The sequence below is a fragment of the Rana temporaria genome, chromosome 5, assembly GCF_905171775.1.
Source record: "Rana temporaria chromosome 5, aRanTem1.1, whole genome shotgun sequence".
In the NCBI taxonomy this organism is placed as follows: domain Eukaryota; kingdom Metazoa; phylum Chordata; class Amphibia; order Anura; family Ranidae; genus Rana; species Rana temporaria.
Window position 1 is genome coordinate 9,720,508 of NC_053493.1, and position 20,821 is coordinate 9,741,328.

The 20,821-nt window shown below is 48.6% G+C and overlaps 1 protein-coding gene across 1 annotated transcript in view; it reads right to left on the reverse strand.

Annotated features, from left to right (window-relative positions):
• Positions 1 to 217: 217 nt before the first annotated feature.
• HHATL (hedgehog acyltransferase like) overlaps positions 218 to 20,821 on the reverse strand; it is a 61,562-nt gene continuing 40,958 nt past the window's right edge. Inside the window, exons 8-12 of the mRNA XM_040352169.1 lie at positions 20,025 to 20,169; positions 11,224 to 11,259; positions 6,863 to 7,064; positions 5,032 to 5,173; positions 218 to 449 (exon numbers count right to left, since the gene is read on the reverse strand). Coding sequence (XP_040208103.1) covers positions 328 to 449; positions 5,032 to 5,173; positions 6,863 to 7,064; positions 11,224 to 11,259; positions 20,025 to 20,169 — 647 coding nt within the window. The 3' untranslated portion in view covers positions 218 to 327. The remainder of the gene's footprint in view (positions 450 to 5,031; positions 5,174 to 6,862; positions 7,065 to 11,223; positions 11,260 to 20,024; positions 20,170 to 20,821) is intronic.

Consider the following 20,821-nt stretch of genomic DNA (forward strand, 5'->3'; position numbering starts at 1 on the left):
ATTCTAAAAATGTGTGTGGTTTAATGCACAACTACAATATCTGGCTACACACCCAATACCGCACATTTTTAAATGCCTTGATTCGCCGCAAGGCAATTAAAAAGCACAAAGGGTCTTCTGAGTGGCATTCTCTTTATTATGTCTGTATTATCCTAATAAGAAATTACAGTATAACACTCATCCTTATAGAAAATATTTATTAAATCTACACAGTTGTCTCTGTGCATTAGGTTGGATTGTAGCGGTGCTCTAGGGCGGAGCAAGCTCCGGCTCTTCTGCCCAGGGTGGCGGCTAGCTGCTTGGATTCCTATTGGAGAAGCCCCAGAATTAGGCAGCTTTCAGTTTCTCGCTCTTCTCTGCCTCTATGGCCAGAACTCGCTCTCGTTCCTTTATCAGCTGAACTCCGCAATACGTCACAAACCAGATGGACAGCATGCTGACCGGGAAACCTGGAGAGGAGGACAAAACTCATCAAAGAACGGGAGAAAAACAAGGACCGATTATGCACAGCAGGGACGTCTTTACCATAGGACAAACAGGGGCAGCTGCCCAGGGCCCTGTCACTGTTGGGGGCCCAATGCAACCCCTTTTGAAAAAATAAATAAATATATATATATTTTTTTTTAGGGGTCCGGAGGTCCCCAGGGCCCCAGATGGCAACCCCCCTTTTTTTTAAAATATTTTTTTTTTTTTTTTTTTTTTTTTTTTATTAAAGGGACAATTTTTTTTCTTTAGGGGTCCCCAGGGGCCCGGAGGCCCCCAGGGCCCCAGATGGCAACCCCCCTTTTTTTATTTATTTTTAAATAAAAAAAATATATTTTTCTAATATATTTTTATTTTATTTTTTATTAAAGGGCCAATTTTTTTTTTTACAGGTCTGGAGGTCACCAGGGCCCCCGGATGACAACCCCCCTTTTTTTTTTATATAAAAAAAAACTTTTTTTGTATATTTCTTTATTTTTTTTATTTTTTATATATATGAAGGCATGGCAGCCCATTCAAATCAATGGGCTGCTGTGCCTGCACAAATGAGGACCGCCAAAACACATGCATGTGAACCAGCCAGGCCCATAATAAGCTGGAGGGGGGCCCAAAAATAATGTTTGCCCAGGGCCCAAACCATATTAAAGACGGCCCTGCTGCACAGTGATTGCGTGTCTATGAACGTTTTGTAATAATTACTGGTAAATTACTGTATCTACTGTCTGTGAAGGTCCTCGTGTGTCCGGGTCATGGTGTATATAGCAGTAGCCAGTCACATCCAACTGGACTTGTTCTGTAATGTTAAAGAGGTTTCCTAGCTTGGCCAAGCCACTTCTTCAGTGTTAATGAGTGTCAAGAATGTGTAGATGTTGGTTGTCTAAGAATCAGATGGAAGGTGCAAAAGTTAACCATTTCCATACAGGCCCGGACTGGCCATAGGGCAGACCGGGCTTATGCCTCGGTGGGCCGGGTCGCTCGCGGGCCGCTGCTCTGTGGCCTGTTGATGATCAGGCCACACAGTGGGAGGTAAGTGGCGCCCGCGGCCTGGAGAGGGTTAAAACAGGCCACGGCCGCTGTAAGAGCTCAGTGCGGTCTCTGATGTAAGGGGGGTCAGTGCGGACTCTGATGTAAGAGCTTAGTGCGGTCTCTGATGTAAGGGGGGTCAGTGCGGACTCTCATTTGAGGAAGCAGGGGGTGGGAGGAGCTGGAGATCTGCATAGTGAGTAGAGAGTAAAGGGTGGGGGCATGATTGCAGGGATACTGTAATATAAAGGGGACTGCACTGTAATCATTTATATTTATATCACAGTGTCCCTGTACATTGCAGCGTGGAGGACCGACGCTGCCGCCACATCTTTTGGTGGTATTTGATCACCTCTGCAGGGTTTTTTGATTGGAGGCAGGGGGTGATGGTGGCTGCGGTGGCACCGCAGAGGGGGGTGGAGGCAGGGGGCAATGGAGGCAGGGGGAGATTGGAGGCAGGGGGTGTTAGTGGCAGGGGGTGATTGGAGGCAGGGGTTGTTGGTGGCACCGCAGAGGGGGATGGTGGCATCGCAGAGGGTGGAGATGGAGACAGGGGTTGTTGGTGGGACCGCAGAGGGGGATGGAGGCAGGGGGTGATTGGGGCAGGGGGCCTGGGGGAGAGTGGAGGCAGAGGGAGATTGGAGGCAGGGGGTGATTGGAGGCAGGGGGAGATTGTGGCACCGCAGAGGGGAGATTGTGGCACCGCAGAGGGGGATGGAGGCAGGGGGTGATGTGACTAAATAATTTGCCCTTTTTATATCGAAAATAACAAAAATATGTTTTTTTACCATAATATCTACCTTAAATCACATTGCTATTTGCCTGGCGTTCTTGTTTGTAGCCTAAATACTGAAATTTGCACCTAAAAATTTAATTTAGTAACTTTTGTGAAGTGCCAGTAAAAACGTGGCTGCGCCAGTAAATTTAGGGTGTCGTGCCAGTAAATTTCAATCTGGTAGGTTGGCAACACTGGCCTTGTTTGTGCTACTTCCAACTGTTTGTCCTCTCTGTTCAAAATGTGCACATTAATATTCCACAACTTTCACAGCTCCCACCCGGGACAGCTACACATTCCATGGTGATTGGATTGAGAGGGGCTATGAAAGGGGTAAATGAGCTTAACCACTTGCTGACCGTATCACTTACATGTACAGCGGCAGGCAGGGGCGGACTGACCATTCGGGCACTGCCCAAGGGCCCCATCAGGGTTGCCAGCCTCAGTAAAACCAGGGACAGTATGTACAAATCTGTGTTTTAAAAAAAAAATCCCAAGTACCTTTTCAGTGTGTGTATGTATACTGTGTTTGTATACTTTGTGTGTGTGTGTGTATTGTGTGTCTGTGTGTGTATACTGTATGTGTGTGTATTGTGTGTCTGTGTGTGTATACTGTATGTGTGTGTGTATACTGTGTGTGTGTATTGTGTGTCTGTGTGTGTATACTGTATGTGTGTGTGTGTGTATACTGTATGTGTATACTGTGTGGCCCCATAATCTTTATGCCTGGGGGCCCCATAATCTCCTATTTCCTGGGGGCCCCATAATCTCGTATTGCCCAGGGGCCCCATAATCTCCTATTGCCCGGGGGCCCCATGAGTTGTCAGTCCGCCCCTGGCGGCATCTCTGTGTAGGGGGCGCGTGCCACTGGCGTCCTGGCTGTGCTGTGATTAGACACAGCAGATGCTGATCAGCGGGTGCCGGCCAACGGATGACCACCGGCAACCGCCGGTGGTAAAATAAATAAAAATATCCCATAGTCTGTAGACACTATAACTTTTGCGCAAACCAATCAATATACAGTGGAACCTCTGATTGAGAGTAACGCGGTTGACAAGCGTTTCGCAATACGAGCGTTGTATTTTAAAAAAATCTTAACTCGGTTTGCGAGTGTTGTCTCGCAAAATGAGCAGGATTCAGGCCAAAGAGGTGTGCAGTACTGCCTTTGGCCTGAGGTGGGGGGGGGGCGCCGGAGCCCATCGGCGCCATTCGGAAATGCTCAAAAAGACTCGGAAATACTACGCTCTCTGGCGCCCCCGCCTCTGGTCGCATGCCATTGAAGTCAATGCAGAACAAATTATTTTCGTTTCCATTGACTTCAATGGGGGAAACTCGCTTTGATATGCGAGCGCTTTGGATTATGAACATTCTCCTGGAAAGGATTATACTCGAAATCCGAGGTTCCACAGTACGCTTATTGGGATTATTTTTTACCAAAAACATGTAGCAGAATACATATTGGCCTGATGAAGAAATTTGAGTTTTTAATTTTTTTTTTATGGGATAGGATTTATAGCAGAAAGTAAAAAATATTGTTTATTATTTATTATTGCCTTATATTAATATTATTACAATCAGTGGCGGCTGGTGCTCCAAATTTTTGGGGGGGGCGCAAACAAACGAAAAAAACAAACAATTGCAGCCTCACTGTGCCCATCAAACGCAGCCACTGTGCCATCAATTGTCACTACTGTGCCATGCCATCAAACGCAGCCACTGTGTCCATCAATTGTCGCCACTGTGCCAATTGTCGCCACTGTGCCCTTTAATTCTCGCTACTGTGCCCATTATTTGTCGCCACTGTGCCCTTTAATTGTCGCCACTGTGCCCTGTAATTGTCGCCACTGTGCCAATTGTCGCCACTGTGCCCTTTAATTGTCGCCACTGTGCCCTGTAATTGTCGCCACTGTGCCCTGTAATTGTCGCCACTGTGCCCTGTAATTGTCGCCACTGTGCCCTTTAATTGTCGCCACTGTGCCCTGTAATTGTCGCCACTGTGCCCTTTAATTGTCGCCACTGTGCCCTTTAATTGTCGCCACTGTGCCCTGTAATTGTCGGCACTGTGCCAATGGTCGCCACTGTGCCCTGTAATTGTCGCCACTGTGCCAATTGTTACCACTGTGCCCTGTAATTGTCGCAACTGTGCCAATCGTCGCCACTGTGCCCTGTAATTGACGCCACTGTGCCCTTTAATTGTCGCCATTGTGCCCTTTAATTGTCGCCACTGTGCCCTGTAATTGTCGCCATTGTGCCCTGTAATTGTCGCCACTGTGCCCTTTAATTGTCGCCACTGTGCCCTGTAATTGTCTCTCAGCCAACCAGCTGCCGTTATTCAGATGGCCAATGCTCACCAGGGGGCCAGCCATCTGAATAGTCGGCGGCAGCGGGAATACAAAGATTCATGCAATGCATGAATCTATGTATTGTTTTTCAGTGGCGGTGCGGGAGCGAGAGGGGGCGCGCTCCGGCGCCCACTATGGACGCACCGCCACTGATTACAATTATCTTCAAAATTGTTTTTTGGTTTATAGCGCAAAAAATTAAAAACTCTGTGGTGATAAAATACCACCAAAAGAAAGCTCTATTTGTGGGAAAAAAAGGACATACATTGTCAGTTAAAATAGCGCAGTGCCGTATCGCAAAAAAATAGCAAGTGGGTAAACATGAAAAATGGGGAATATCGCTCTTTTATATATAATTCTGCACCTTTATGACAATGGTGCTCTTTAACCCCCAACCTGTGTACCTACCTGTGATGAGGATCCTATTGGCTACCAGTATAGCGAATTCCAGGCTGTTCAGGGCTAAAATATTGTACAGAATGATGGCCCAGAAATTGGCGGCGCCAAACACCCCCCGGATTCTCCGGGACATGGACTCAGGTAAGGAGGCCTGGAGAGAGAATCAATGGAGACAGTAAGTGAATGATTACTTATTGTATTTGTCCGTATTGATCCTACAAAGCAATCCAAAGTGATGAAGACAAGCCTGGCAGATGATCGAATAAAGTAGACGTGTGCACTGCCGAAAAAGTTTTAGGGGCAGATTCACGTACAGCCGCGTAACTTTGCCCGGGCGTAACGTATCTGATTTACGTTACGCCGCCGCAACTTACACGGGCAAGTGCTGTATTCTCAAAGCACTTGCTCCGTAAGTTGCGGCGGCGTAGCGTAAATCGGCCGGCGTAAGCCCACCTAATTCAAATGTGGAAGGGGGGGGGGGCGTGTTTTATGTTAAACTACTGTGACCCGACGTGATTGACGTTTTTGCGGAACGGCGCATGCGCCGTCCGTGGAATTTCCCAGTGTGCATTGCTCCAAAGTACGCCGCAAGGACGTCATTGGTTTCGACGTGAACGTAAATGACGTCCAGCCCCATTCACGGACGACTTACGCAAACGACGTAACTTTTTTAAATTTCGACGCGGGAACGACGGCCATACTTAACATTGGCTGCGCCTCATATAGCAGGGGCAACTACCCTGTTTCCCTGAAAATAAGCCCTAGTCAAAGTCCTATTAAAAACATGTAATCCGTTTTATAAAAAGATTATATAATGGGCAGTGTCTCCTTTTTGTAAATTTATTGTGGAAAATACAATTTTTACATCACTGCTGGATGCTCACGTGACCAGCCAGAGATCTTCTCCTCTCCTCCCGGCTGACATCAGTGGCCCCTACCTCTGCAGTGCTCAGAGAGGGGCTGCCGTCAGCGGGGATCACGGTCCCTCCCTCAGCAATATTTATTCATTTGGGTACAGTGTTGTATGACTGAGTAATTGTCATTCAAATTGTGAGAGCACCGAAAGCTGAAAATTGGTCTGGTTATTAAGTGGGTTTACGTGCCCAGTGATCAAGTGGTTAATAAGGCGGCCCCCAGATCCTGCTTTTTAATAACTATGGCGACCTGGTTATGACACCTGGTGAACCCGCCCCCTTTTGACGTCATTGACTGAGGGCATGCTGGGTCATTGACATCACAAGGGGTGGTGTGACCGATATTCACTGGTTGTTAGGGACGCTGACAGTCCCTCTCCTGAGTCAGGGCTCCTCAACGCTGCCTGAGCATAGCAGTATTGGGTAAGTTAGGTGGCCGTGAGGCCCCTGTAAGTGCGAGGCCTTAGGCGACCGCCTAATTTGCCTAATTAAAGATCCGCCTCTGACACACAGTATACATATACACATAATACACATACAGACACACACAGCACACACACACAGTATACATACACAGTATACACACACACACACTGGGAAGGTACTGGAGAGGCGGGGCTGCTCTAATCTTGTGATTTTTTAGACCAATAGGGTGTCGGTAAGGGACATTTCAGGGACAGATGTAAAAAAACACATATTTTTACATGCTTTCCCTGGTTTTAATGAAGCTGGCAACCCTGATGGGGCCCCCTAGTGGCACTGGGCCCTCGGGCAGTGCCCGAGAGCCCGAATGGTCAGTCCGCCCCTGCTGGGTGTATGGAGGGTTTAATTCCACTTTAAAGTAATTTGTAGCAAAAAAAAAAAAAAAGCAGATTTTTAATTTTAAAAAAATTGCCCAGGTAGACAAGTAATTAAGCCCCTCTCACCTCCAGTTTGGCGAATGGCGGCAGTTCGAAAAACTTCTGCACCCAGAGTTCAAAGTTCAGGCCGAAGCAGTTGCATATGGACCAGATGTAGACAATGTCACAGGGGCCGAGCCACAGCGTGGTCACCAGGAACGTGGACACGGTGGCCACCAGCTCCTTCTTGATGTTGTCATGGCCCTCACCGAGGAAATCGTAGACGTACCTGAGCCAGAGAAAAAGGAGGGGGAGGGGCTTATTACAGAGTGACAGTATAACAGTCATAACAACTATACAATGACTGCTGGAATATTTTATAAGTATAACTCCAGGGGAAATGATCAATATATTGATGATAACTTATCTTCCAGAAGTTATTTTATTCTAGATTTGTGATCCAGACACCAGGTGACCATCGTTTTCTCTGCTGAGGAGCCGCCCCCCTGCCTGTGATTGGGCAAGCAGCAGTATGATGTCACCGCTCTGCTCTCTCACCGGTCTCTGGTGTCTGGCAAGGCAGACTGGCTGGACACAATTACACATTTTTGGGCAAGAAAAATGGTTCACATTTATATATAAGAACTGTGGGGTAGATCCACAAAGAAATTACGCCGGCGTATATCTTGATACGCCGTGTAATTTCAAATTTTGCGCGTTGTATCTTTGTTTTGGTATCCACAAAACAAGATACGACGGCATCTGTGTTAGATCCGACAGGCGTACGCCTTAGTACGCCGTTGGATCTAAGATGCAATTTTCCGGCAGCCGCTAGGTGGCGTTTCCGTCGTATTCTGCGTCGAGTATGCAAATTAGCTATTTCCGACGATCCACAAATGTACGAGCGGCCGTCGCATTCTTTTATGTCGTCAAAGTTTAGCTTTTTCCGGCGTATAGTTAAAGCTGTTATATGGTGGCGTACTCAATGTTAAGTATGGCCGTCGTTCCCGCGTCTAATTTTGAAAATTTTACGTCGTTTGCGTAAGTCGTCCGTGAATGGAGCAGGACGCCGTTTACGTCCACGTCAAAACCAATGACGTTCTTGCGACATCATTTAGCGCAATGCACGGCGGGAAATTTTAGGGACGGCGCATGTGCAGTTCGTTCGGCGCAGGGACACGCTGCACTTAAATGAAACACGCCCCCTACCCGCCCAATTTGAATTCCGCGCCCTTACGCCGTGAGAGATACACTACGCCGCGAATTCGTTGAGGATTCAAACTAAGCCAAAGTAAGTTACAGCGGCGTAGCGTATCTGACATACGCTGCGCCCGGCGCAGATCTATGTGGATCTGCCCCTGTGTATTTAGGTGTCCACCTGAAGTTCAGTTTTAACCACTTGCCGACCGGTTAACGCCCATATGCGTCGGCAGAATGGCACGGCTGCGCAAAGCAACGTACCTGTACGCCGCTTTAAATTTGCCGCCATGCGCACCCACCGCGATCTCCGTGCCCATGGGACCCCGCGGACTCGATGTTCGGCGGCGTCCCGCGATCGTGTCACGGAGCTGCAGAACCGGGGGGGTGCCTATGTAAACAAGGCATTTCCCTGTTCTGCCTAGTGACAGGACACTGATCGTCTGCTCCCTGTCATCGGGAGCAGTGATCAATATCACGTCACATGTAGCCCAGCCCCCACACAGTTAGAATCACTCCCTAGGACACACTTAACCACTTTCTCGTTCTTTAGAGGTTAACCCCCTTCCCTGCCAGTGTCATTTGCACAGTAATCAGTGCATTTTTATAGCACTGATCGCTTTATAAATGACAATGGTCCCAAAATGGCGTGAAATGTGTCCGATGTGTCCGCCATAATGTCGCAGTCATGATAAAAATTGCTGATCTTCACCATTACTAATAAAAAAAAAATGTTTTAACCAAAAATATGTAGAAGAATACGTATCGGCCTAAACTGAGGAAAAAAAACGTTTTTTTTATATATTTTTTGGGGATATTTATTATAGCAAAAAGTAAAAAAAGTACACACGATCGGTCCATCCGATGAGAACGGTCTGATGGACCGGTTAACCGATGAAGCTGACTGATGGTCAGTCACGCCTACACACCATCGGTTAAAAAAACGATCGTGTCAGAACGTGGTGACGTAAAACACAACGACGTGCTGAAAAAAACGAAGTTCAATGCTTCCAAGCATGCGTCAACTTGATTCTGAGCATGCGTGGATTTTTAACCGATGGACGTGCCTACTAACGATCGTTTTTTTTTCTATCGGTTAGGTATCCATCGGTTAAATTTAAAACAAGATTGACTTTTTTTAACCGATGGATAAATAACCGATGGGGCCCACACACGATCGGTTTGGGCTGATGAAAACGGTCTGTCAGACCGTTCTCATCGGTTTGACCGATCGTGTGTACGCGGCATTTGTCAGGCATGTCCTGCGTGATTCCGAAACGTTGCGCTCTTCTTATGTTGTGATCATGCAATAAATTACCTATGGACGCTACTTTTTGTCGATCCATGGTGTGCTGGCAAATATCAATTTTTTTTACTTGAACCAGTATCCAGCTGCTTGTTGCTGCAGCTCCCAAACTTTGAGAGCTTATCCAGGAAAGTGTGCGAATGGAATATGAAGTATTAGTGAAGCCTCGTACACACGATCAATCCATCCAATGAGAATGGTCTGAAGGACTGTTGTCATAGGTTATCCGATGAAGCTGACTGATGGTCCGTCGCGCCTACACACCATCGGTTACATAACCGATCGTGTCAGAACGCGCTGACGTAAAACACAACGACGTGCTGAAAAAAACGAAGTTCAATGCTTCCAAGCATGCGTCGACTTGATTCTGAGCATGCGTGGATTTTTAACCGATGGTCGTGCCTACTAACGATCGGTTTTGACCTATCGGTTAGGGATCCATTGTCTAAATTTAAAGCAAGTTGGCTTTTTTTTAACCGATGGTTAAATAACCTATGGGGCCCACACACGATCGGTTTTGACCGATGAAAACGGTCCTTCAGACCATTGTCCTCTGGTTACCCGATCGTGTGTGCGAGGCCTAAGAGACTGGGACACACAAAGTTGTGGAGAAACAATTAGGACTCCCAGGTGGACAGGGACAGACTGAGGCTGGGTTCACACTACTACACTACTTTCATCCTACTTTGCTCTGCTACATTGGTCCTACACTGATCCTACATTGGTCCTACATCCATCCTACTTTCATGAACAGGATACTACTTTGGTCCGACTTCAATGATATTCAATGGGCCTGAAGTAGGATCAATGTAGGACCAAAAGTAGTACAGGGAGCATTTTCAAAGTCGGACTGACTTGTGTAGGACGCTACAAGACACTCTCATAGGGAAACATTGAACACAGAGCAAAGTAGGATGAAAGTAGTGTAGTAGTGTGAACCCAGCCTGAGCCATGAATTATGTCCCCTGGGATTCTCACTCCTGGAGTTTCTAAGACCGAGGATGAGAGGAGCTGAAAATTTTACCAAAATGTCTCTGTTTTGACCATATACATTGAAGTCATATGGGAAGAAAACATGTTGGCCCGGATTCACAAAGTACTTACGCCGACGTATCTTCAGATACGCCGCGTAAGTATATGCGCCGTCGTATCTATGCGCCGTGCCCATAAACTGAGATACGCCTGAAAATAGGCTTCATCCGACCGACCTAACTTTCCTACGCCCGGCTTATTGTAGGCACATATTTACGCTGGGCGCATTTGCCGCTCCCATTGATTTTCTATGCACATATGCAAATAAGGGAGATACGCCGATTCACGAACGTAGTTGCGCCCGGCGCATAATATACACGGTTTGCGTAAGTCGTACGTCCGGCGTGAAGTTATTCCCCATATAGGAGGCGCAACTCATGCAAAGGTATGGACCAGGGAACACAGCCGTCGTATTTTACGTCGTTTACGTAGTACGTGAATATGACTAGGCGTAGGTTACATTCACGTCGTAGGCAGTGATCCGCCATACCTTAGGGAGTATTTCCGACGTGATTCTGAGCATGCGCACTGGGATACGTCCACGGGACGGCGCATGCGCCGTTCGTTTTAAGTACTTCTATGACGCTTGGCCCATCATTTGCATGGGGTCACGCCTCATTAGCATGGCTCACGCCCACTTCCACCCACGCTGGCTTACGCCGAGTAAACCCAGGGTATCTTTAACAGCGAGTGGGAGCGAGTGCTTTGTGAATCCAGTGCTTGCCTCTGTGCGCTGCGCCGGCGTAGCGTAAAAGAGATACATAAATATGCGCCGATGTATGTGAATCCGGGCCTTTGTGGTTTTTTTTGTGCACTTTAATTGGTCCCTGAGCAGATTCACAATATCTGTGACTCCACTAATAAACACACATAGCCATCGTCCTGAGATCGCAGTCCCCCCGATCGTACTCACTTGCACAGCCAGTCATTAATTCCTCTATCGAAGTGCCTGAAACAGAAAAAAAAGTAATTAAAGCTCTAGGAATAGACATATAGGGGTATTTCTAAAAACAACTGCATAGCAATTTGCCAGTTGAAAGTGCATGCATGTTCATTATGTGTGAACGGGGCAAAAAAACAAACACTATACCCGCTATACCCGTTCACACATAATCAGGGCCGTTTGAAGGAATTTGAGGGCCCCAAGCAAAATGGACATGGAGGCCCCCCAACCCTCCCCCCCCGCACCCACACACGCAAAGCCCTCCTCCCCATGTTTTTTTTACTCCCCCCCCATCCCTATGTTCTTTTTACTCCCCCCGAGCCCCCCTTCCATACCGGGTCCGTACCGCGCGGCAGGAGATTCCGTTTCCTGTTCACGGCCGGACTGGCAGGAAGTGAGCACTCAGTGTGCACTTCCTCTCAGTCCGACCGGGAACAGGAAACTGGAGTCCGGACTGACAGGAGGAAGGAAGAAGAGCTCAGCAATGCTACAGAGAAGGGACGACTCGAGGCAGCAGTGCTGCAGGCTCTCTAAAGAGCGCTCAGGCGGCTGTAGCATATAGGAAGCTTAGCACGGCAAGGGGTCTGCTTTGGGCCCCAGGCCAGCTCGGGGCCCCAAGCAATTGCTTGGTTTGCCTGCCTTGTAGCGACGGGCCTGCACATAATGAGCATGCATGCACTTTCAATTAATATTTTGAATTGACTTAGTAATAATATTGATAATTATTATTCCTGTTATTATTATTATTATTTTCTTCATTTTTTTTTACTTTTAGCACCCATTTTGGTGGGATTTGATCATCTCTGCGGTTTTTATTGTTTGCGCTATAAACAAAAAAAGGCAGACAATTATGAAAAAAAGGATTTTTGTACTCACCGTAAAATCCATTTCTCTGAGTTCATAGACGGACACAGCCTTCATTGACCTTAGGGTTATGCTTCTTCCTACCAGGAGATTTAGGCAGAATTCTACAGCACTTAAGGTGTTAAAAACTTTCCTTCATGCCGCTCCTCCCAGGGGGCGTGGCTCCCCAGGCATAACCCACACCCTGCTCCAGCAGCTTCAGTTCGTAACAAGCAGTACAAACCAAGGAGGGGTGGGTGCTGTGTCCGTCTATGAACTCAGAGAAATGGATTTTACGGTGAGTACAAAAATCCTTTTTTCTCTTTCGTTCATAGACGGACACAGCCTTCATTGACCTTAGGGACATCCCCAAGCAGTGTCAAAAAAACGAGGGGTGGGAAAAAACCACACAGCAAACAACAGGTTACACCCCAAACAAAACCGGAGTTACTCAACGGAGGAACTCCAACCTTAAACCGCCGCCTGTAACACCTTGCGGCCGAAGGAGGCATCAGAAGATACACTCACATCCACCTTATGAAACTTTGAAAAAGTGTGGACCGACGACCAGGTCGCAGCCTTACACACCTGTAACACAGAGGCTTGGTGTCGGAAAGCCCAGGAGGCTCCGATCGCCCTGGTCGAATGCGCCGTGACCCGAAAGGGAGGCGCCCGCCCCTTCAGGGCGTAGGCCTGAAGCACAACCTGTCGGATCCACCTGGAAATGGTGGCCGACGAGACTGCCAGGCCCTTACTGGGACCGGACACAGACACGAACAGCGAGTCCGACTTCCGGAACGGAGCTGTCGCCGACAAGTAAACTCGAAGGGCCCGAACCACATCCAGAGAATGTAAAACAGCTTCCTTCGGGTTCTTCGGCTGAGGACATAATGATGGAACAACAATGTCCTCGTTAATGTGAAAGGCCGAAACGACCTTCGGAAGAAAAGAAGGTCGCGGGCGCAGCACCGCCTTATCCTGATGGATGACCAAGTAGGGGGCCTTGCAAGACAGGGCCGCCAGTTCAGACACTCGTCTGATAGAGGTAATAGCTACCAGAAAGACCACCTTCTGCGACAAAGTCAGCAAAGGGATCTCCCGAATGTCCTCAAAGGGGGCACGCTGAAGCGCCGAGAGGACCAAATTCAAATCCCAAGAAGGTAGCGGAGGGCGCACCGGGGGGGCCACATGCCGGACCCCCTGCACAAACGTGCGAACCAAAGAGTGCGCTGCCAAGGGACGCTGAAAATAAACAGCCAGAGCAGAAATCTGACTCTTGATCGTGCTCAAGGCAAGAGCCTGGTCCACTCCCCGCTGTAGGAACAGCAGGATCCGGGACACCACGTAAGTACGGGGGTGCCACTTCATCTCCTCACACATAGAGATGTATGCTTTTCATGTGCGATGGTAAATTTTTCGAGAAGTGGACTTCCGTGCACGCAGCATGGTAGAGATTACCGGGCCCGACAGGCCCCGGTCCTTCAGTATCTGGTTCTCAACAGCCACGCCGTTAAAGCCAGTGACCGTAAAGCAGGATGGAAGATCGGGCCCTGAGACAGGAGATCTTCCCTCAGAGGCAGACGCCAGGGGGCATCTGCCACCAGACGTACCAGGTCCGCGTACCAAGAGCGACGCGGCCAATCTGGGGCGATCAAGATCGTTGGAATCCCTTCGGCTTCCACCCTGCGCAGCAGGCGGGGTAGGAGCCTTAGAGGAGGGAAGGCGTAAATCAGGTGATATTGACCCCAGGGAGCCACCAACGCGTCTGACGCGTCTGCCCACGGGTCTCTTGACCTGGCCACAAACCGTGGTACCTTCCGATTGAGACGGGACGCCAGAAGGTCCACGTCTGGAGTGCCCCATTTTTGGCACAGGATCTGAAACACCTCCGGGATGGAGAGACCTCTCCCCTTGATCCAGAGTCGTGCGACTTAGGAAGTCGGCTTGCCAATTCAGAACTCCCGGAATGTATACCGCCGACAGGGCCGGAACGGACCTTTCGGCCCACCGAAGTATGAGAGCGACCTCCGTCGCTGCGGCCGAGCTCCTTGTGCCGCCCTGATGATTGACGTACGCCACGGCCGTGGCGTTGTCGGAATGGATCCTGACAGGACGGCCCTGCAGCTCCAGGGACCACCTGACCAGGCACAGCTTGATTGCTCGGAGCTCCAGGATATTGATCGGCAGGCGGGACTCCTCCCGAGTCCAGCGCCCCTGGGCTGACTGGGTGCCCCAGACGCCCCCCCAGCTGAAGAGGCTGGCGTCCGTCGTGACCACTGTCCAGCGGCACGGAAGAAAAGACTTCCCGGACCGAAGCACCGGAGACATCAGCCACCATGCCAGGGAAGACTTGGCCAGATGGCTCAACCGAATCTGGCGATCCAGAGAAGATGGGACCCTGTCCCATCGTGACAGAATCTCCTTCTGTAGTACCCTGGTGTGGAATTGGGCATACGGAACCGCCTTGAAGGAGGCCACCATCAGACCCAGAACCCGCATGCAGAAGCGAAGAGATGACCACTTCTGGGTCGACAACTGTCTCACTGCAGCTTGCAGGGTCCGCAGTTTTTCCGATGGGAGGAACACTTTTGCCTCCCCCGAATCCAAAACCAGCCCCAGGTGTTACAGCCTCTGGGACGGAACCAACACTGATTTTTTGAGATTCAGAAGCCAGCCGAACTCCTGCAGAGTCCGACACGTGATGGACACGTCCTCCTCTAACTCTGAGCCTGAAGAAGCTCTCAGGAGAAGGTCGTCCAGGTATCCCACGATAGCGATCCCTCGCTGCCTTAGCAAGGCCAGGATCGGGGCGAGCACCTTGGTGAACACCCGTGGTGCCGACGCCAGCCCGAACGGGAGGGCCACGAATTGATAGTGGTCCTCCCCGATCGCAAAGCGCAGATACCTTTGGTGGCTTGTGCAAACGGGAACATGCAGGTATGCGTCCATGATGTCCAAGGACGCCATGAAGTCCCCCTGGTGGAGGGCCGCTATGATAGAACGGACCGACTCCATCCTGAATCGCTGCACCTTGACAAAGGAGTTGAGGGCCTTTAGGTCCAGGACAGGGCGAACCCCTCCCTTCTTGGGGACCACGAACAGATTGGAGTAGAACCCCCGAAACCGTTCCAGCGAGGGGACCGGCACAACCACCCCCCTGTCCAGAAGATCCTGGACAGCCCCGGACAGGGCTAGCCGACGATCCTGAGGAAGCTGGAGGTTGGATGGAAAAAATCTGTTTGGGGGACAAGAAAGGAACTCTATCTTGTACCCCGAGGCGACCACCTCGCAAACCCAACGGTCGGACAGAAGAGAATTCCACCGATCCGCGAAGTCGTGAAGCCGTCCCCCCACCCGAGACCCGGGCGGGGGCAGACCTTCATGCGGAAGCAGGCTTGTCCGCAGGCTTGTTTGGTTTGTTGAACCAGGGGCGCTTACGCCCGGCAGCAGGGGCTTTTGCACCATGCGGACCTTTTCCAGCCGCGCTGGGTGCACGAAAAAAACGTTTAGGGGTAGTAAAAGTAGGACCTTGCTTGCGGCGAGGTTCCTTACCCTTCCCCGACTGAGGGAGCAAGGTGCTCTTACCTCCAGTGGCATCCTTAATGATGTCATCCAGGGATGCCCCAAAAAGCCGTCCGCCCTTAAAGGGCAAATCTACGAAGGCCTTTTTTGAGGACTGGTCAGCCGACCAGCACTTCAGCCATATAAGGCGGCGCAGAACCACTGCGTAGACAGAAGCACTGGAAAGCAAAGGAATCGAATCCATAGCCGCCTCGCAGAGAAACTTCTGACCCTGAATCAACTGTTCAGCCAGGTCCCTAGAGGACTCGGAAGCCCCCTGGACCTCCAGCTCCTGCAGCAGGAGCTTCGCCCTTTCAGTCAGCGTCTGAGCTACCAGGGCTCCGGCCAGAGCCGGCCTCACCACCGAACCCACTACCGAGAACAGGGAGCGGGCCACGGCCTCCACTCTCCTATCAGCTGGGTCCTTGAAAGCAGGAGCCCCCTCCACAGGCAACGTAGTAGCCTTACTCAGTCTGGACACAGGAGGGTCCACCGACGGAGGAGTGACCCACTTTTTTAAAAAGTCCTCCTCCAGGGGGTAACGGGTAGCAAAGCTTTTTGGAACCGTAAAAACCTTCTGCGGTGTATCCCATTCCTTATACAACATATTGTCTAAATAAGGAACACAGGGGAATACCTTAGCGGTACGCGGTGGTTTGCGGAATCCAAAAGGGACTGACACCACTGGTGTCTCCGCCACATCCTCTAAATGAAGAGTCTCACGCACCGCAGTAATAAGAGCTCCAACAAATTCCTTGTCAGCAGACTCTGCAGCAGAGTCATCCTCGCTGTCCATGTGGGTTAAGCCCGCATCCTCTGACATGACAGAACCAGAAGCAGCAACAGCGTTATCAGATTCTGCGTCAGAGATATCCCCAGAAACAGCCTCCGGGGGGGGGGGCGCTTTTTACCCCCCAACCGAGCACTGGCAGCTTCAAACCTGGTGAGAAAAGACTCCAGGACAGCCGACACCGACTCAACAGATGTGGCAGGGGAAGGGGCGCTAAGGGTTAATTCCGGCATTGAAAGGAATGAGGGGCCTGATTCAGGCTCCATATTGCAGCTGCCGTGTCACCCCTACTGCCAAGGGCAGGAAAAAAGTCCCCCACAGGTCACCTCCCGGCCGCTAGAGCACAGCATGGGGCCCCCTGAGACTCACCACCCTCTGGTACAGCGCGGTCTGTGAAGGCAAGTGTGTGCTGAGGAGAAGCTGCAGCGCTGCGTCTGTCCCCTCACAGGATTCGCGGTCTTTTTTCCCCGCCGAAACGGCCACTAGAGGCCGAACTAGTGCTGAAAACGTCGCCGGCCACAAGAAAATGGCCGTCGAATAATACAAGCGGCTCCGGCAAAATGGCCGCCATGGCGCAGTTTTAAAAAGACAGTGTACCCAAAAAAGACAGTACACCAAAACAGCACACAGCACACACAAAAATGCCCAGAATGTCCACCACAGTCCCCTGCAGTGACACAGAACAGCCCCAGCCATACCACGAGTGAAAAAAATGAGCCCCAGAGAAAAAAAACCCCTGCACAGCCGTCACCCAAAGGGAGAAGGAGGGAGAGGAATAAGGGAGAGAGGAAAGCAGGGAAAAACCCTCCGTCGACCTCCCAAGGGAAAACATTCCAGCCAGACCACTTACCTGAGTAAGAGGCCACTACTTACCTGTCCTGCGACTACCCGGCTGGAGGTATCCCAGACAGAACCAACGTCCGCGAACGGCATGGCTGTCGGCCAGACACACTGTGACAAGGCCATAGAGACCGGTCATATGTGTGCCCTAGAACCGAAGTTCCCCGGCCGCCCCTGGAGCAACGGGGCCTGTCGTGGACGTCCCAAAGCGGAGCTGAGGGCCGGCACACGCTCGAAGGCCGAACCTGGGGGGACTACAAGGGTCGAGGACCCAGCCTGTCACCCAGTTGGCTGTTGATAGAAGAATCGCAGGATTCAAAAAAATAAATAAATAAAAAAGCGAGGAAAAAACTCGCAAGATGCAAGAAAAAAAATTTGCACGAAAAAACTCCAGAGTCCAGGACTCCAGAGAGAGCCTGACTCTCCTGACGGTTAGGCAGAAACAAACTGAAGCTGCTAGAGCAGAGTGGGGGTTATGCCTGGGGGAGCCACGCCCACTGGGAGGAGCGGCATGAAGGAAAGTTTTTAACACCTTAAGTGCTGTAGAATTCTGCCTAAATCTCCTGGTAGGAAGAAGCATAAACCTAAGGTCAATGAAGGCTGTGTCCGTCTATGAACGAAAGAGAAAAACAATATTTTTTGCTATAATAAATATCCAAATAGGCGTATAGTGATCATTTTGCGCAAAAGTTATGACCCCCATGGCGGGGACGTTGAATTGATGTCAGATTGACATGATAATCTTCTTATGTTTTTTCTAGCCCTGATGAAGTGGGCACGTAGACCTCCGAAACACGCCCCCCCCCTAAAGTAAGAATCACTCCTTAGCCCCCATTCACATCTAGGCGTTTTAACGCCTGTAGTGCTACGCCGCTGCCGCCAGAGGGATGAAAACACATGTCCCTCTATGGAGATGGTTCACATCTCCACGCCGGACGCCTGCCGCCTGAAAAAAGGTCCCGGACCTTTTTTTCAGGCGGCTTTCGGCGTTCGGCTAGGAGATGGGAACCATCTCCATAGAGGGGGTCAATCAGGGGCACATCTAGGCGGACAATACCGGCGTTTTGTCGCCGCAAATCGCGGTACAAAACGCTGCTATTTGTACCGCGATTTGCGGCGACAAAACGCAGCGAATTTGTCTGCCTAGGTGTGAATGGAGCCTTAGGGCTACAGCGCCACCTAGTGGTTAACCCTTTCACTGCCAGTGTCATTTACACAGTAATCAGTGCATTTTTATAGCACTGATCGCTGTAAAAATGACAATGGTCCCAAAAATGTGTCAAAAGTGTCCGATGTGTCCTCCATAATGTCGCAGTCAAGATAAAAATCGCTGATCGCCGCCATTGATAGTAAAAAAAAAAAAATTATAATAAAAATGCCATAAAACTATCCCCTACTTTGTAGACGCTATGGGGCAGATTCACAGAGATCTGCACCCACGCAGCGTATCAGAGATACGCTACACCGCCGTAACTTACTTGTCCTTGGTTCGAATCCATAAAGATTTTGCGCCGTAAGTTACGGCGGCGTAGTGTATCTCAAGCGGAGTAACGGCGCGTAATTCAAATCGGCGATTAGGGGGCGTGTTTTATTTAAATGAAGCGCGTCCCCGCGCCGAATGAACTGAGCATGCGCCGTCCCTAAATTTCCCGCCGTGCATTGCGCAAAATGACGTCGCAAGGACGTAATTTTTTTTAACATAGACGTGAATTACGTCCATCCCGATTCACGGGCGACTTACGCAAAAAAAACAAAAATTCAAAATAAACACAGGAACGACGGCCATACTTATCATGGAAGGTCTAACTATACGCCATGAAACAGCAGCTTTAACTATACGCTGGAAAAAGCCGACTAGCGACGACGTAAAGGAACGCACCGGCCGCTCGTACGTTCGTGGATCGTCGGAAATAGCTAATTTGCATACTTGACGCGGAAAACGAAGGGAACGCCACCCAGTGGATGCCGAAGAATTGCATCTTAGATCCGAAGGCGTACGAAGACGTACACCTGTCAGATCTAACCCAGATGCCGTCGTATCTTGTTTTGAGGATTCAAACTAAAGATACGACGCGGGAAATTTGAAAGTACGCCGGCGTATCAGTAGATACACCGGCGTACTCTCTCTGTGGATCTGCCCCTATAACTTTTGCACAAACCAATCAATAAACGCTTATTGTGATTTTTTTACAAAAAATATGTAGAAGAATACGTATCGACCTAAACTGAGGGAAAAAAATGTTTTAATATATTTTTGGGGATATTTATTATAGCAAAAAGTAAAAAATATATATATTTTTTTAAATTGTCGCTCTATTTTTGTTTATAGTGCCAAAAATAAAAACCACAGAGGTGATCAAATACCACCAAAAGAAAGCTCTATTTGTGGGGGAAAAAAGGACGTCAATTTTGTTTGGGAGCCACGTCGCACGACTGCGCAATTGTCAGTTAAAGCCAAATCGCAAAAAGGGGCCTGGTCCTTTAGCTGCATAATGGTCCGGGGCCTAAGTGGTTAAATAATGGACACCCTTTTTTTTAGATGGGATGAGAGGCTAATTATAAGCTGCAGGGCCCTGTTGCGAAATCGAAATATGGCCTTAGTGCCCCAGGGAGGGAATGGTCATATTTTGGGTCCTCTCCTCACCTTATGGGCCCCCCTGAGACAGCCGCACCCCCTGTAGTTACACCCGAGGCGCATTATATAAAAGGTGCTGATGTCAGCATTGTGTTGACTTACGTTTCGGAAAAGACGTAAAGCATGGTGATACATTTGGGGGGCTGCGGTGGTTCCAGGTGGTCCAGTCTGGCGATGGTATTTATCACCCCGAACATCACAGCTGCCTTGACCCAGTCATATACCAGATTGGAGTACGCCAGACCCGCTGCCGGGAGGAAGATAGGGCACATTATTATAAACTGTAAAGGCCAGTCAGTGTATATAATGTAAATATAAAGGAGTTGATACCATAAAATAATATAACAAAAACAAATTAACAAAAACAAATATAGTAGTATAAATACAATAAATAAAATAATATAATAAAAAATAACTTGAAAAAAGCTAAAACAAATATAATATGATAATAATAATAATAATAATAATAATAATAATAATAATAATAATAATAATAATGTATTTATTTCTATTATATAATTTGTTTTATTACAGTGTATTGTTTATTATATTTATTTATTGTTTTTATATTTATTTTTGTTATTATTTTGTATCTATTTTTGTTATTATTTTGTGTTATATTGTTTATTTATGTATTTATTATACATAAATAAACAAGATAACACAAAATAATAACAAAAATAAATACAGAATAATAACAAAAATGAATATAAAAAAAACAAAAAATACAATAAATAAATATAATAATAAAAACACTGTAATAAAAAATTATATAATAGCAATAAATACAATAAATACAAAAATAACAAAAACAAATATAATACCAATAAATAAATAAAATAAGTAAACAATATAACACAAAATATTATTATAACAATATTGGGGGAAAATTAAACTCT